Source organism: Metopolophium dirhodum, chromosome 4 (assembly GCF_019925205.1).
Source record: "Metopolophium dirhodum isolate CAU chromosome 4, ASM1992520v1, whole genome shotgun sequence".
Taxonomy (NCBI): Eukaryota; Metazoa; Arthropoda; class Insecta; order Hemiptera; family Aphididae; genus Metopolophium; species Metopolophium dirhodum.
Window position 1 is genome coordinate 16,753,203 of NC_083563.1, and position 16,496 is coordinate 16,769,698.

At 30.7% G+C, this 16,496-nt stretch overlaps 3 protein-coding genes and 1 pseudogene across 3 annotated transcripts; 3 read left to right on the top strand and 1 right to left on the bottom strand.

Moving 5' to 3' along the window:
• Positions 1–22: 22 nt before the first annotated feature.
• LOC132943327 (uncharacterized) lies at positions 23–1,417 on the top strand (annotated as a pseudogene).
• Positions 1,418–3,902: 2,485 nt separating this feature from the next.
• Positions 3,903–4,800, top strand: LOC132942311 (uncharacterized). The gene is made up of 3 exons (XM_061010610.1): positions 3,903–3,915; positions 3,975–4,536; positions 4,597–4,800. Exons 2-3 carry the CDS (start codon positions 3,995–3,997, stop codon positions 4,652–4,654), a joined length of 600 nt encoding a protein of 199 aa, XP_060866593.1. The 5' UTR covers positions 3,903–3,915; positions 3,975–3,994; the 3' UTR covers positions 4,655–4,800.
• A 6,022-nt stretch (positions 4,801–10,822) lies between these two features.
• Positions 10,823–12,645, top strand: LOC132943566 (uncharacterized). Its single transcript, XM_061012601.1, has 5 exons — positions 10,823–11,020; positions 11,764–11,983; positions 12,072–12,113; positions 12,261–12,356; positions 12,440–12,645. The coding sequence occupies exons 1-5, from the start codon at positions 10,823–10,825 to the stop codon at positions 12,643–12,645; spliced, it is 762 nt and encodes a 253-aa protein (XP_060868584.1).
• Positions 12,646–12,712: 67 nt separating this feature from the next.
• Positions 12,713–14,769, bottom strand: LOC132943479 (putative nuclease HARBI1). Its single transcript, XM_061012493.1, has 6 exons — positions 14,522–14,769; positions 13,951–14,147; positions 13,724–13,883; positions 13,464–13,608; positions 13,233–13,377; positions 12,713–13,161 (listed from the first exon to the last, which is right to left on the bottom strand). The coding sequence occupies exons 1-6, from the start codon at positions 14,762–14,764 to the stop codon at positions 12,906–12,908; spliced, it is 1,146 nt and encodes a 381-aa protein (XP_060868476.1). The 5' UTR covers positions 14,765–14,769; the 3' UTR covers positions 12,713–12,905.
• Positions 14,770–16,496: the final 1,727 nt, after the last annotated feature.

Genomic DNA, 16,496 nt, shown 5'->3' on the forward strand with positions numbered 1-16,496 from the left:
CTTTTAATCGTAAAGATGTTTTGCTACGTCATAAAAAATCTCATAGCACAGATAAAATTATCTGCAACATGTGTGAATCATCGTTTGTTCGGACAGACAATTTATTACGTCACAGTAAAAAGTTTCATGGTATGTACACGGTTTTGAATAATATTAATTATACATTTAGAATTTTTTTCTAACAATTATTAATTTATTTTACAAGGAGTTGATCATGTTCCTGCACGTCGTAGAGGTACTGATGTCGGAATTAATCCGCCAGCCATCGTTTCAAACGATCAAGCCACTCATGTTCGTACCGATCAGATTGAGATCGGACCACAGATCTTCGTACCTAACTCGGAAGCTGGACCATCTCATCAATCCAAAAACGAATCTCTATCAAACGTGCAAGACAACACAACAAATGAATTATGGTGTGATGACGGATATGATAATTTGTTTGCTATGATTGAAAACGACTATATTTGCGAGAATCAAGGTAAGATTTATTTTTTTAATTAAACGAGTGAAATAGTTTTTTTTATTAAAGCGTAAGACATACACCAAAATAAATAAAAGTTGTAGGTAGTATAACATAATAAAACAAAGCAATATATCCTCAGTTCAATTTTAAGGTAGTTTTTTTTTTATTTAGGTAAACGAGAATATAATGAAAATTCAGAAACATTGCTTAACAATAAACGTATGCGAATGATTAAGACTACGTGTTCAAAATTCGTAAAAACTAAGTCTGCATTTAGGGGGTTATGTATAGAATATTATAAGAAGAATATAGACAATATTATAGACACAAGGGAGTTTTTACAAATTTCAAAGCCTGGAATAAATGAAATAATTGTTGATGCAGTTAAAAGGTCATCAATAAAGTATAATATAAAATTAGAGGCTACATATATTTTACCAAATACAGATAATAAACAAAACAGAGCTTTTAACGCAATCAAGGTTCGTATTTGGATCAGACGATATAAACCAACTAATAGAAGTAGATTTTGTTAAGATACTACAAGAAAAAGAAGAAATGGTTCTGAAGGGTAGCGGTTATTCATTATATAGTATAGACGGCATAATAATAAACGTTAATGTTTATAAACCTTTGGGGGGTTCGTCATACATACCACTGCCAGCTAGTATACAATCAAAAAAAGCAACTGTCAACGTAAAAAATTATGATGAAAAATGTTTCATGTATAGCATCTTAGCTAAGCTAGTCAACCCGAATCATGCAGAAAGATTAGGTTCAAATTATAGTGAAGTAGAGGGTAGCTATGATTTTTCAAATTTGTCTTTCCCTGTTTCATTGAAAGATGTAGAGAATTTTGAAAAACTAAACCAGGGAGTTTCAGTTAATGTTTATGGTCTTAAACGTGGAGAATATGAATATAAAAATAATGTGAAAAAAATACCAAAAAAAAATCTTAATAATTCAAATTTAAATCCTACATACATTGTTTACCCTTCAAAAGTTTGTGACGAAGAATTAGACGACCACCACGATCTTTTGTTGTTTGGAAATGGTAATCACCATTATTGTAGAATCACTAATTTACCAAAATTAATCGGCTCGCAGTTATCTTTTAACGGTCATGCTATGATAATGTGTAAAAGATGTTTTAAAACATATTCTGGCGCTGATGCACACCAAAAACTAAAAGACCATAAATTAAATTGTAACAAAAATAAATTAATGAATCCGTCATTACCAAAACCGAATACACATATGAAATTTACAAATTGGAACCGAACACAAAAACATCCCTTTGCAATTTATGCAGATTTTGAATCATTATTGCAAAAAGAAAATGATAGCGATAATGAATCAAACACTCGTATTATTCACCACCATGATGTCATGAGTTATTGCTATTATGATAAACCGAGTGATGATATAGCAAAAGAATTGTTAGAAAAATATGAAATTGTGACGACTCCCGTTGTGTTCAGAGGTGAGGTTGCAAAAAAGTTTTTGCAAGAAATTGTACAGCTAGGTTTAAAAATAGAAAAGCTGTTAAACACAAACCTAGAACTTATAATGAACGAAAATGAAAATAGATTACACCGCGATATCGCTGATCGTGGGACGTGTCCACTGTGTAAAGCTAAATTTAACAGCAACAATTTACCTGTAAGAGACCACAACCATTTAACTGGAAAATATAGAGGAACTACATGCAGTAAATGTAATTTATTAATGGTAAAACCTAATTTTGTACCATGTTTTTTTCATGACCTCTCGGGTTATCATTCACATTTTTAGTTACACAGTTAGGTTTTGACAGCCAATCGATTACCGTAATACCAAACTCAGAAGAAAAATGTATTTCATTTACAAAATATATAACAAATAGATTTCAAATTCGATTCGTCGATACTTGTAGATTTATGGCTTCTAGTTTAGAAAAACTGGTTGGTAATTTAACTCAATGTGATACGGATAAGTTTAGAGAAATAAAAAAAATATTTAATAACGTCGATATTGATCTGGTAACACGGAAAGGAATTTATCCGTACGAATATACTGATAGTTGGGATAAGCTGCAAGATAAATGTCTACCTCCCAAAAGCGAATTTTACAGTTCATTAACCGAATCTAATATAGACGAAGCTGATTACCAACACGCACTTCGAGTATGGAATTATTTTAATTTTAAAACTCTTGGCGAATACAGCGATTGGTATATAAAAGTTGATGTCATGCTTCTCTGTGACGTTTTTGAAAATTTTAGAGATTTATGTTTAGAAACGTACGGATTAGACCCTAGTTTTTACTATACTGCACCCGGGATGTCGTTTGACTGCTGTTTGAAGATTACTGAAGTCGAACTTGAACTTTTGAGTGATTACGACCAAATTTTGATGGTTGAGGATGGAATTCGAGGTGGACTTACCCAAGCAAGTATGCGATATGCGTGTGCTAATAATAAAGATGTTCCTGAATATGACCCGTCAAAATCTGATTCATGAATTGTGTACTTGGACGCAACAAATCTGTATGTATTCTACCTTTCACATAAAAATAATTGATTATTAATTCTATTTCATTTTTCAGCTATGGTTGGGCAATGTCAAAAAACATGCCTAAGGGTGGATTTCAATGGTATAATGAAAATTTAAACAATGAGACTATATTAGAATTATTGGAAAACACTAACGATGAATCAGAGATAGGCTATGCGTTGGAAGTAGATATTTCTTACCCAGTTTCATTACATAACCTACACAATGATTTACCATATCTTCCAGAGAAGATAGCCCCCTCTGGTTCAAAAATAAAAAAACTTATTGCCAATTTACAAACTAAAAAAAAATATGTTATACATTATATGGCTTTAAAACAAGCTTTAAAAGCAGGATTGGTATTGGAAAAAGTAATAAAATTGCACATAATTATTATTACTTGTAGTATATTATAATAATAATTTTTTTTTTAAGGTACATAGAGTTTTAAAATTTGATCAATCTCCATGGCTTGAAAAGTATATACGATTAAACACAAATATGCGGAAAAATGCAATGAACGATTTTGAAAGAGAGTTCTTCAAACTGATGAATAATGCAGTCTTTGGTAAAATTATTTAATTACAATAACTATATAAGCTTAAACTTGATTAAAACTAACCTTATTTTCAGGAAAAACTTTGGAAAATGTAAGGAACCGATTAAGAATGATGCTGGTGTGTGACGAAAAAAAGTGTTTAAAGTTAATTAACCTAAATACGTTCAAGGACATTACAATATATAACGAAAACCTGGTCGCAATACATTTGAACGTTGATATATTAAAATTTGATAAGCCAATATACGTAGGATTTTCTATTTTAGACATATCAAAAACTTTAATTTATGATTTCCACTACGGATCAATGGTAAAAACTTATGGCGACAATATTCAACTGATGTACACGGACACAGGTATATATAGTTATATGTAATATGTAATGACTTAACTAAAATATATTTTTTTTTTCCAGATTCATTGATTTACAATATAATGACGGTTGACTATTACAATGATTTGATGAACAACCCTGAACTTTTACATCGCATGGATACTTCAAATTTCTCAATTGATCATCCATGCTATTGCATCGACAGAAAAAAGTTACCAGGAACTTTCACTGATGAATGTAATGGGATAGCAATAAGACAATTTATTGCCATACGAGCTAAATCTTATGCATTTAATATAGCTGGTGTTGAAAAAATCAAGGCAAAAGGAATACGTGGGCATGTTGTTAAAAACCATTTAAGTATTTCAGATCACAAGAAATGTTTGTTTTGGAAAGGTGCAATGATCGATGACAAAAGTGCACGATCTATGGCAATCATTCAATCTGAGTTGTTTAAATCTATTGGGCATACATCATCAACGAATGAGTATACACCGTTTAGAGTAAACAATTCATTTAGATCGTACAATCATCAGATGAAAACAATTTCAACAGTTAAATTAGCGTTAAACCGATCGGACGATAAGAGACATGTGCTTGACGACCAAATTCATACCTTAGCTCATGGTCATTATCGTATAGAGTAAGATAAAAACATTAAAGATATATTTTATTTTACTTATATAATTTTTGAATTTTATAGGGAACTTGAGAGGGTGGAAGCAGAGATGGTTGCAATGATGGAGGGAATAGGATATTAAGTTTTATGAAGATAGTTGATTATATTATAAGTAACATGTATACATTATATTTAATTTTAAAATCTGAAAATATCATTTAAAAATCATGTATCATTTTTCTGTAAATATTATGTTTATGTATATTATTGGTTTTTATATTTTAGTTATTATTTTTGTCTGCATGTTTATTAAATTATTATATAACTAAATAACCTATGAATAACCTGAAAAATACTTTATATCTGTAAATACTTTGTAAATATCATGTAACATTAATACTTAATATCTGTAAATGCTTTGTAAATATCATTTGTCATTTTCTGTAAATATTATGTTTTAGTTACTATTTTTGTCTGTATGTTTATTAAATTATTATATAACTAAACCTGTAAATAACCTGAAAAATACATTATATCCGTAAATACTTTGTAAATATCATGTAGTATTTTCTGTAAATATTATATTTATGTATTTTATTGTTTTTTATCTTTTAGTTATGATTTTTGTATGTATGTTTATTAAATTATTATATAACTAAACCTGTAAATAACCTGAAAAATACTTTATATCTGTAAATACTTTGTAAATATCATGTAAAAATCTTTTAACTTTTTCTGTAGGTGGGGGGGGGGGGGGGCAGGATCGGCATTCTGTTACTACTTTTCATACATTAATTATATATGTTCCAATAATAATTCTGGTTCCGGTATATACTCCAGATGTTCGATTAATTCCTGACAATATCTATTCCTGATTCTGCTTCTTGACATGTCGTAAAGATATGTTGCGATGCTTTGTTCCATTCTTCTTATTTTGTCCTCTGAGAAAAGTTTAGCCAATTGGCTGTTTGCTATCTGTATATGTTTCGTAAAACATGGTGGCATATTACTTCCGTCACCTATCGTACTTTTGTCATGTTCCCCGTTCACAATGGCGAGTTCCAGTTTGGTACAGAATGATTTGTATGTTTCCCTATAATTAGATTTTCTATTAGTTAATTATATACTACCTAACTTTGTTTGATTTTGATTAATTTTAATTTAATTTAATTTCTATATTATATATTATATTTTCTTTTTAAAGTTGCGAATTTACTATATCGTCGCGGGCTCGTATTGTATCCATTTCCGTAAATTCTAACGTTCGTACTAGGTATCGATATCTCTCCTTCCTGACTAATCTATAGTGCCTCACTATAATTGTCATTATCAACAGCATTATTATTACTATTATTCCTAGTATTCCGCATACTATATATAGGTAATTAATTACACGTTCCTCTGGAATGCACACAACTGCTTTCTCATTATTATCCATATAATAACTGCCTTTGGTTGTTTCGTAATTTATATTTTCACTTTCTGTGGTCCTCCAGTGTTGCATTGATGTTTCGTCCGTAATATTATTTAATTCGTCATTTGATATTGTACGTCCGGTTCCTGCTGCCTGTGTAGTGTGACCTACTGTGCTAGTTATGTTTTTATAATCATTGTTTACTTCTATGACGTTGAACTCGATTGACTCAGTTGTCGTTGCTGTTATGTTTATTTGCATTACACTGTTTTTGTCTACCTTTTCCATATCTCTTATCCTAATAAAATTTACAAAATAGTCTGATTACATTTTGAATTGTTCATAATATGTTCCATTTTTATTTTTTAACTGTATTACACATGAATTTTCCATGAGGTACTCATTTTCAAGAGGATATGGTTGAGGCACACTTCCTTGATATGGTGTGCTACATATAATTTGTAACGATTCCATATTACATTCATTGTACTGAAATTGTGGCATGATAATTGTGTCAGATTGATAGTAGTCCAGATTTCTTCTATAATTATCTTCGTTTTTATAATAGATCTTGATTTCTGACCCCTTGCCGGAATTTGTATTTTTCTGGCTTTTTACTGTTCCAATTGCTATCGTTATTAATGAAATCCACCTATAATATCCATATATTTTATTCTTCATATTAAAATGCTATCGCGAGCACATCCCACGCCGACTTATCGTTTAATGTGTACCTAATTTGTGTACTATAAGTATTTCGTATCCTATACTATATCTATACTATATATATGTATATATTCTACTATGCTTTATAACTACATTTTATCCTATCCTATTTTTACTTAATTATTTATAATTAAAATTTCGTTATGTGTTTATTCGACTTCTCCGTTATCCACATTATTGTCTTCGTAATATAGTTTCACATCGTTTTTGTGTACTGTCACTTTCTTGCGATTTCGTGATATAACTACATTTTCTGAATCTAATACGTCCAGTACTTCATATGGTCCCTTCCAAAGTGGACTTAATTTATTTTTTTGAGTATGATCTTTAAGTAAAATCATATCATTGATCGTATACGTAATCATCGTAATTGTACCTAGGTTCCGGGTTTGCTTTCAGTTTAACTGGTATATTAATATTCTTGCCATATAATAACGCGTATGGTTGGTACCTCGTGGACGTATGTTCCGTAGAATTGTATACAAACATTGCGTAAGGTAAAAGCTCATCCCAATTGTCTAAACTTTTATTACATAGTGTCTTAAATACTCTGCCAACGTCTTATGAGAACGTTCTAATGCGCCATTGAACGCCTGGTGGTAACCAGAAGTCTTAATCTTATTTATTTTTAACAATCTACATACGTCTTTGAAACAATTTGACATAAATTCGGTGCCCTGATCGCTTAAAATTTTATCCGGTATCCCATGTATACAGACAAAACTTATTACGAACGCTTTCGCCACCACGTTAGCGGTGTGACAAGGTATTGCTACCCCTAGGCTGAACTTTGTTAAGTCGCATTGCATCGTGAGTATATAATTGTTACCTAACCTGGTTGTAATTAAAGGCCCCACAATATCCAAAAATATTTTTTCAAATGATTTCGTACTAGTGGTAGTAATTACCATTGGATATTGAATATGTTTGTTAGTATTTTTATTCATCTGACATGCTGTACAATTCTTTATATATTCTTTTACGTCCTGTTTCAAATTCGGCCAGTTAAATTGTTTCTTTATTTTCTTTACGGTTTTGTTGATTCCTAGGTGTCCACCCAATACGGAATTATGTAATTGTTTGAAAATTACTAATTTTTCTTCCCCACTAAATTCTAATTTGGTACAAATTATTATCTCTATGTTTGTATTACGAAAATCTTATCATTGATCTAACTTTTGCCCAATCTAGTCCGTCTTGTCGTCCTAATTGGTTCATTGCTAATTTGGTTAATTTATGTTTTTCGCAAAAATACTTAAGATTTAGTAAAGCAACGTGTAAATTTTGGTACGTGGCTAATTGTTTCTTTTTCGTTTTTGTTATTAAAAATATTATGTACCTATCTCCACTTTTGAATTTTACGACGTCGCCTAAATCTTTATGAGATTTTAATTGTTTGTCTCTACCAAATCTCATTTTTAATTCGTAATTAATACCTGATCGAAAATTATAATATTTTTCGATTTCAGATACTATGTGGTACTCTGACGGACTATTTATAATTCGCCGTGTACTTCCTTAACGTCTTTATTAGATATTACTGTTGTTTCGAATTTTTGCATAAAATAATCATAACTTTCGTCCTTAATTTCAGTAATATTATACATACGCGATAACGCGTCGACATTGGTGTTTAACTTGCCCATTTTGTATACTATCTCATATTCGTATTCCTCCAATTGTAGTCTTCACCTTGCCAATCGGGATAATGGGTCTTTTAAATTAAATAGCCATGACAAAGGCCTATGGTCCGTAAGAATTGTAAATTTCCTACCATATAAATACGGTCGAAATGTTTTTACGCCGAATATAATCGCCAAACATTCCAGTTCCGTTGCCGAATAATTACATTCCGCCCTATTTAAAGTTCTAGAACCTGTAAGCTATTGGTAAATCCGATCCTATTTTACCTTGAGATAATATTGCACCTAGCGCCCTACCGCTAGCGTCTGTCGTTAGTATAAATTGTTTTGTAAAATCCGGATATTGTAGAATTGGTTCTGAACACAATATTTCTTTTAATTTATCGAAAGCTTTTTGACAGTCTTCGTCCCAATTAAACTTTACGTCTTTTCTTAATAATTTCACTATTGGATTAGCAATAGCACTATAGTTTTCTATGAATTTCCTATAATACCCACTAAGTCCTAAAAAACTTTTTATTTGTTTAACATTTTTAGGAACCGGAAAATCTTTTACAGATTTAACTTTCGCTTGGTCTGGTTTGATTCCTTCGTCACTAATTACATGACCTAAAAATAAACATTCCCGTTGTAAAAAACTACATTTGTCTGGTTCTATTTTTAGATTGTGTATACGTAATCTCTCGAATACGTCTATTAATTTTTCATTGTGGTCTTGTAAATTTTTAGCATACACTATTATGTCATCCAGGTATACTAAACACTTCATTCCTATTAACCCTGATAACACGTTTGTCATCATTTTTTTAAATTTCGCCGGAGCTGAACTTAGACCCATAACTAATCGTTTAAATTGATAATGCCCTTGTCCCGTTGAAAATGCCGTAAGTTCTTTTGATTCTTTAGCCAAAGATACCTGAAAATATCCTGATTTCAAATCTATCAAACTGAACAGTTGACATTGTCCTAATTGATCTAATATTTCCGTTATATTTGGTAATGGGTGAAATTCATTTAAAGTTACTTCATTAAGTACCCTAAAATCGATAACTATTCTGAATTTTTGTTTCCCCGAGGCGTCCTCCTTCTTTTTGACTAATATTAATGGTGCGTTAAACGGACTCATTGATCTTTCTATGATTTCATCTTTCATCATTTGACCTATTTGTTTTTTTATCTCCGGTTGTTGTGAAAACGGTAAACGGTATGGTTTTTTATAAATCGGTTTCAAATCCTTAGGAACTTTTATTACGTGTTCTGCTGCCGTAGTACACGTAAGATTATCCCCTTCTAAATAGAAAATGTCCGCGTAATGTTCACATATTTTTACTATCGAATTATATTCGTGAACTTGAAGATGATCAGTACGTATCAACGCCCAGGGGCCCAATTCTTGAAATCATACGACTAATTCTCGCATGCGACATGAGTCATACATTTTCTCGCATGCGACATATAATAGGTATTCTTGAACTGAAATCGATAAGATTTTATCACTTGTCGAATGCGACAAAGTAATCGAATGAACCGCTGTGGTAACAACACAAAATCTAGATTTTAACCTCAAATAAATTATAAAATTTGCAAAGAATAAGTTTTATCTTTTATCACTGATTTTAATGATGTCGAGTTCATAAAACACTAAGATACTAAATTAAAAATTTACTTTTAGTAATGTAATGATATGCTCACACACCCTTATAATAAACTAAAATTTTACAGAATAATAAACAACGGCCAGACTGTCGCTTGTAGAAATCGGTCGCATCAAATAAAACCATTGACAACGACAACTGATAATTCGACACGCACTCATAACAATATTACGTAGGATGTGTGTGACCTTATTTTATGCTGACGCCAAAGAATAATCTAGTTCCCAGGCCCACAATAAGTTAGTGACAAAGCCACCCTCCACTCTCTGGTCAGCATCCTTGCGTTCGTCCCTTAAACCAGTGCATGAGCACCAGCCACCAAGTAACAACCTCTCAAGTACCAAAGAAACCGATTTCAACGAGCGACAACTGGACTTCTTATGTAAGCGATAATCAGTGCGTTCGTTAATTCAATTTGTGTATTTGAAGTAGTACTTTATTTTATCTAAAACCTAAAACTCTTACAATATTGTCTACGAACAACTGCGAATCAGGTAAGGCATATGATATAATATTTCATGTTAATTGCAGTCAATTCTATGTGCTTTCTTCCATAAAATTATATTGTACGGTGTATTTGATATAATTCTCGAATACACGATCTCGAGAGCCCTCCGAACACCTGGAGGAAGGTAATAGCGTGATTTTACAATTCTAACTTTTACTATTTAAATATAACTATCGACAGGAGTCGTATTTATATTTATTTATATTTGTATTTGTATTTTATCTAATTTTACGTTATTACAGTAATTTTTTATAAAATTCTAATATCGTATTTATACCTATAGTCAATAGTGTCTATACTACCAAGTGTATATTGAGTTCCTTGTATTTATTATATTAGTAAATTATTGTTAAAATTTATTATAATGTCTAAGCAGCATTCAAGGCCCACCCAATCGCAGATGAAATCTTTGGTCGAACTTATGACCAAAGATCCTTTATTGTGTGCCGGTAAATTTACCCAAACCTTCACACAAAAATCTGGTAAACAAAAATGGGAAGTTATCGCAGAACAACTTAACGCGTTACCGGGAGCTGAAAAAAGCTGGGACAAATGGAAAAAAGTCAGTTACATGTACCTACATCGTTGAAAACGTTGATTTTCACTTTATTTAGAATATTTTAGATAGTAAATTCGTAATATGGGCACAAGGAATGAATTTAATTTAAGTTTGACATTACCTACATTAAAACAAATATAAATGTTATTGGCTGTTGATGAATTACGAACATAATTAACTGAATATTATAGGTGTTGTGTTACTATTATTATAAATTGTTTTTCTCTCTCTCGGTTTGTATAATGCCTAACAGGCAACAGCTATAATATGATGTAGTAAATTGCTAATTTTTAACTTAGTAATTAGGCATAGTCAATCTGAACTGTTGAGCTGCAATAGTTTAAAATTGAAGCTATTTCATAAAAATAAAAAAGATGGACAAGTGGATACCGCTCTGCTGTACAGTAGTTTTCGAGCATGTTATTGTAATGGATGTGTTATGTCTCGTATTCAATGATAAATAATTGCATTTGAAAAAATGATTCGGAGACGTTGTGTCATCCTACCATACTTGTACCTATACATTATCAACTTTAATAGTTAAAAGAAAAAATAATGAAAATCGAAAATATCTAATAGGTTTAAATAACATAACTTTACATTAATCTTTTTTTTTTTTGATAGAGGTAGAAAAATTATTTGGGAACCTTCTATTAAATTGTCTTGTGTTAGCTATGAAATGGTAGATTATAAATTTGAGTTGTAACCACATTAAAATATTAAATTTACTCTTTGTTATATTATAGACATGGCAAGATACAAGATCCGCTACAAAAACCAAAGCTGCAGCTATCAAGCGACATATCGGAGGTACTGGCGGTGGACCTACTTGTGCCATTCAGCTGAACGATATTCAACAAGATGCATTACTTTTAATGAGTCCGGCATCAGTAAGTGGTCATTCTAAGTCCAAGGAATCAAATGTGGAATTTATTTATGAAATTACCGAAAATGATGTGACGCTTGGTAAGTTTATAACAAATCAATATAATTGAATCGACTTCATAAATTAAATAACTATTAAGAAATAAATATATTTTTGGTCTGATTTTAGATACTAATGATTATATCATCGAAGAAGTAGCTGATATTGAATGTACGTATAAAAAAAAAATGTTTGTAACATATTACATTATGTGTATACATAATATACACAGATAATTTAATATTTTATTCATTTAAAATAAATACTAATATTATAAAATACTAACTTGCTTTATTCTTTAACATGCTTTATAATTAGCTGACAATGAAAACAAAGATTACTCAATCGCTGCCCCTAAACCAATAGCGGCCAATGATAAACAGCCAATCATTGCACCATTTTCACCTAAATCAGGTAATATTTAAATTGTTATCATTCCTATCATACTCATAGTCATAACAATAGTGTAAAGTAATATAATACTTATTATATTTTAGATATAAAAGGGAAAATGTCTACTGCAGCTAGGTTAACTGCAAGTAATAGAGCTGCAAATAACCTATACAGTATTTCGGAGAAAAAATATGATTTGAAAGCAGCATATTATGCAAAAAAAATAAAACTGATGGAAGATAAAAATGTGATATTTAAGAACCTAACAAATGTACTTACTACATTGACTGAGCAATTATCAAAACCATAATATTAAGAAAGTGAAGACTGAAAATCATTTGAAATTACCACAAAGGATTAGGTAAAATAGGGTTTTAATTTTATTTGTTATTAATATTTAAGTATTCATCTACCAAAGATTATTATTTTATTTTATTTTATTTGTTATTATTATTTATAATGTATTAATTTACTAAATGTTAAAAACTGAATTTAACTAGTCAGCAGATAATAAACAAGTATCACACAGTTATTTTGAATAAGAAGTATAATATATGTTATTAATAAAATTTATACATGTCTTTGAAATAAGTATGTTACAATTTTTTCCCTATGTTGTCTACCAAGAGCCAAGTCTAAATTACGATTATTGTCCGCTAATATCTCTCGGTCTTCCATCATACCCAAATTATCATACTCTGGAATGTCATGTTCATCCAAAGGAATATTATTAGTAATACACATATTATGTAGAACTATACATGCATTTATTATTGATGATGTTTTTTCTGGTTTATAATGTAAAGTTCTATCTTTTAATAGGCATCTATAAAAAAAATAAATATATTTGGTGTTAAAATTATATATAATCTAGACATTAGAAACAGATTTAGGTACCTAAATCGCATTTTCAACACCCCGTTGCAACGTTCAATTAGACTTCTGGTTGACATTTGTTTTTGGTTGTAATATTTTTCAGGGTTTGTTGTAGGATTTGTAATTGGTGTCAATAGCCATTGACGTAAGGGATATCCGGAATCACCTAATAATATTTTTAAATAAATATATTATTAACTAGAAACAATTTATCATTTATATTTCAAATACAATGTTAAGAGTGTATTTTACCTAATAAATAAAAGTTATGATGATTGCGTCTGTGTAATTCCTGCATTACTGGTAAAACAGAACTATTGTTCCATATATGGGTGTCGTGGGTACTGCCAGGAAATAGTGCGTTCACATTTAAAACTCTTAATTTTGAATCACAAATCTAAAGTTGAGTTTAAATATTTATTTATTTAATTATACAATATGCATACACTTACAGTGTAACCTTAAAATATTTAATACATACTAAAAAAAATAAGGTTTAAAAGATTACTTACCAATAGGACATTTATGGAATGATATCCCTTACGGTTCACATAAATGTATTCGGGATTTTCATTTTCATTCAAATTTAAATTATTTGAAGGAGGTACAATCGCTACGTGAGTACAATCAATACATCCTATTACTCCAGGAAATCCAGTTTCTCTATAAAAACTGTAATAATATTGGACATCTTATTAAACATTTTTTAGAAATATTCGAAAGAAAATTTAAAAGTTACCCATTACGGATTTCAGTCAGCTCATTCAGGTTACTAGGAAACTTAACCCATTTGTCAAATATTTCTGGCCGGTTTAGTGCCTCTACAACTTCACTTATACACCGAGATACAGACGGTTGTGATAAGACTATAAACTTACTATTACCAGTTGGAGACTGGTATGATCCAGTAGCCAAAAAGTTCAACGTTACTAGAATCTAATATATTTACACAATAATATAATGCGAAAACTATGAAAAATAACTAGTGTCGGTCTGGCTAATGAATGGGCCCCTTTACAAAAAATTGATTATTAATTATTTCAAAAGTAATTTTTTTTGGAAAAAATTAATTTAACTTACTGTTTTACTAATGTCTAATAGTAAAATAAATTACTTTAATCACAATAGCATCAAAAATACTTATTAACAAAGTAGGCTGACTTAAAAAATGAGGAAGAATCGCAAGTAAAATAACATTTTTTTTTTTATTTCTTTCCCATTTAATTAAGGCCCCAATAAATAAAAATACATAAGGGCCCCCGGACGATCACTGAAAGAAACATCAAATAGAGTATAATTTATTCACTAACTTTTGTATTTAAATCAATAGCAGACAGGCGGCTTTTTGAAACAATATATGGCCGTAAAAGTTCAATTAAATACTTTACAAGGTCTTTAGTAAGTCTAAAATTTTTTATGAACAGTCTATCTGATGTATCAAATGGATCCGAAATTATTTCATTTTTCCGTGTTTGTCGTACATTCATTGCGCGTTCATGCTCTTCAATATTATCAATTGCAAATAACATTGCCATTTCATCAAAATTTGCCATTATAATAGAAGAAAGGAAATTAATTACGGATTAATACAAAGTAATTTACAAAACACAAATTGATGATCGATGAGAATCGGTTATAATATTTCTGTTGAAATAGTTGTATAATCAATAATGTGAAAATTGTTATCACATTTCATACATTATCATGCGACTAAAGTTTGTCACTGACTTATACCCAGTAGACAAACAGTCGAATGTTTTTCGTTCGACTAAAGTCATATATCTTTTCAAGAATACCAAATATTTATTTTCATGCGAGAAAAATTTTATCGCATGCGACAAAGTTTGTCACGATTTCAAGAATTGGCCCCCTGACCCGACGCGAGCGTTCAGTATCAATTGTGTTTATACACCGTACGCTATCTGTCAAAACATCCGTGTCGTATGAAATATTACGCGCTTGACCTACATTTATTTCCTGCGTCATTTCAGATATATTTAATATGCTTATAGTAATTTTGTTGTTTTTGACTGTATTGTAAATATTCGCGCAATATACGCCCGGTATTAATTCTTGTTTATTAATTAAAATACTTTTATTTATTCATTTCTTTATCGGGTATATCGATTTGTACTATTGTTTCTGAGCGCGGTTTTAATGTAAAACAGATATCACTATCGCTTCCGGTTTTATTATTATTTATTGTTAGCGTGTTATTAGCGACGTCTATTACTGCATGATTATCTATTAGAAATTTATTACCAATAATTCCGTCTGCCAGAATCGGAAAAATATTGTTTACAACATAAAATTATGTTTCGAATGCTTCATTATTAATTATTAATTCTATTTTTGTTTTTCCTATTGTAGAAACTATTTTTTCATTGATGCCTTTCAAATAAATTTTTTCGTTTTCGTTAATTTCAGTGTTTCCTTTTAATGCATTAATTTTAATAATATTTAGATCCACCCCAGTATCGATTAATAATTTAATTTGATTCTTATTAAAACTGGGCGATTTTAAAGTAATGGGGATGTCTATTAATTTTGCTGTGATGTGGAAAATCCTGTGTGTGTGTCTTGAAATATTTCTTGGACCAATCTAACTCCCACTGGTGATGGTCCGTTGGCGTTTCCCGACGTACTTCATTCGTTTTTCTGTTTTGTATAACAGTTTGAAATTTCATGACCTATCTTATTGCAGTAACTGCAAAGTACGCCCTGAGTATTGTTATTGTCCCTACGAACATTATTGTTGTTGTTCGCATGGCGCGTGCCGTTTACACGATTATTGTTATACGTATTTTGTTGCGCATTAGGTCGATTGCTCCAGCAATCTCGTGCTATGTGATTAGATCTACCACAAGTGTAGCATCCGGTGCCTCGGTTAATATTATTTTGTTGTACATTATTGCCATTGAAATACCGTCCATAGCCGTTTCCGCCTCGATAACTGCCGCGATTAACCATGTGTGAGCCATATCCGCTCTGACTGTTATTCCCATAATTATTGCGGTTGTTGTGGTTAACATATCTGTTGTTATACCCGTTGAAATTATTATTTCTATTGCTTTGATTTGAATTACTGTTTCCTCCGCGATTAACTGCGTTATTTGTATTACCACCATTTTGTCGTTTTTCCTCGTTATTGACGTCTGCCTGTTTTCCATTACCAATTTGTCTCTGCAATTTGTCCATTTCTACTTTTGACTCATATTCGAGCATCTCATCGATCGCCGTTTTGAAACATTGTTCCAATGTACTGGGATTTCGACTTTTCAGTAC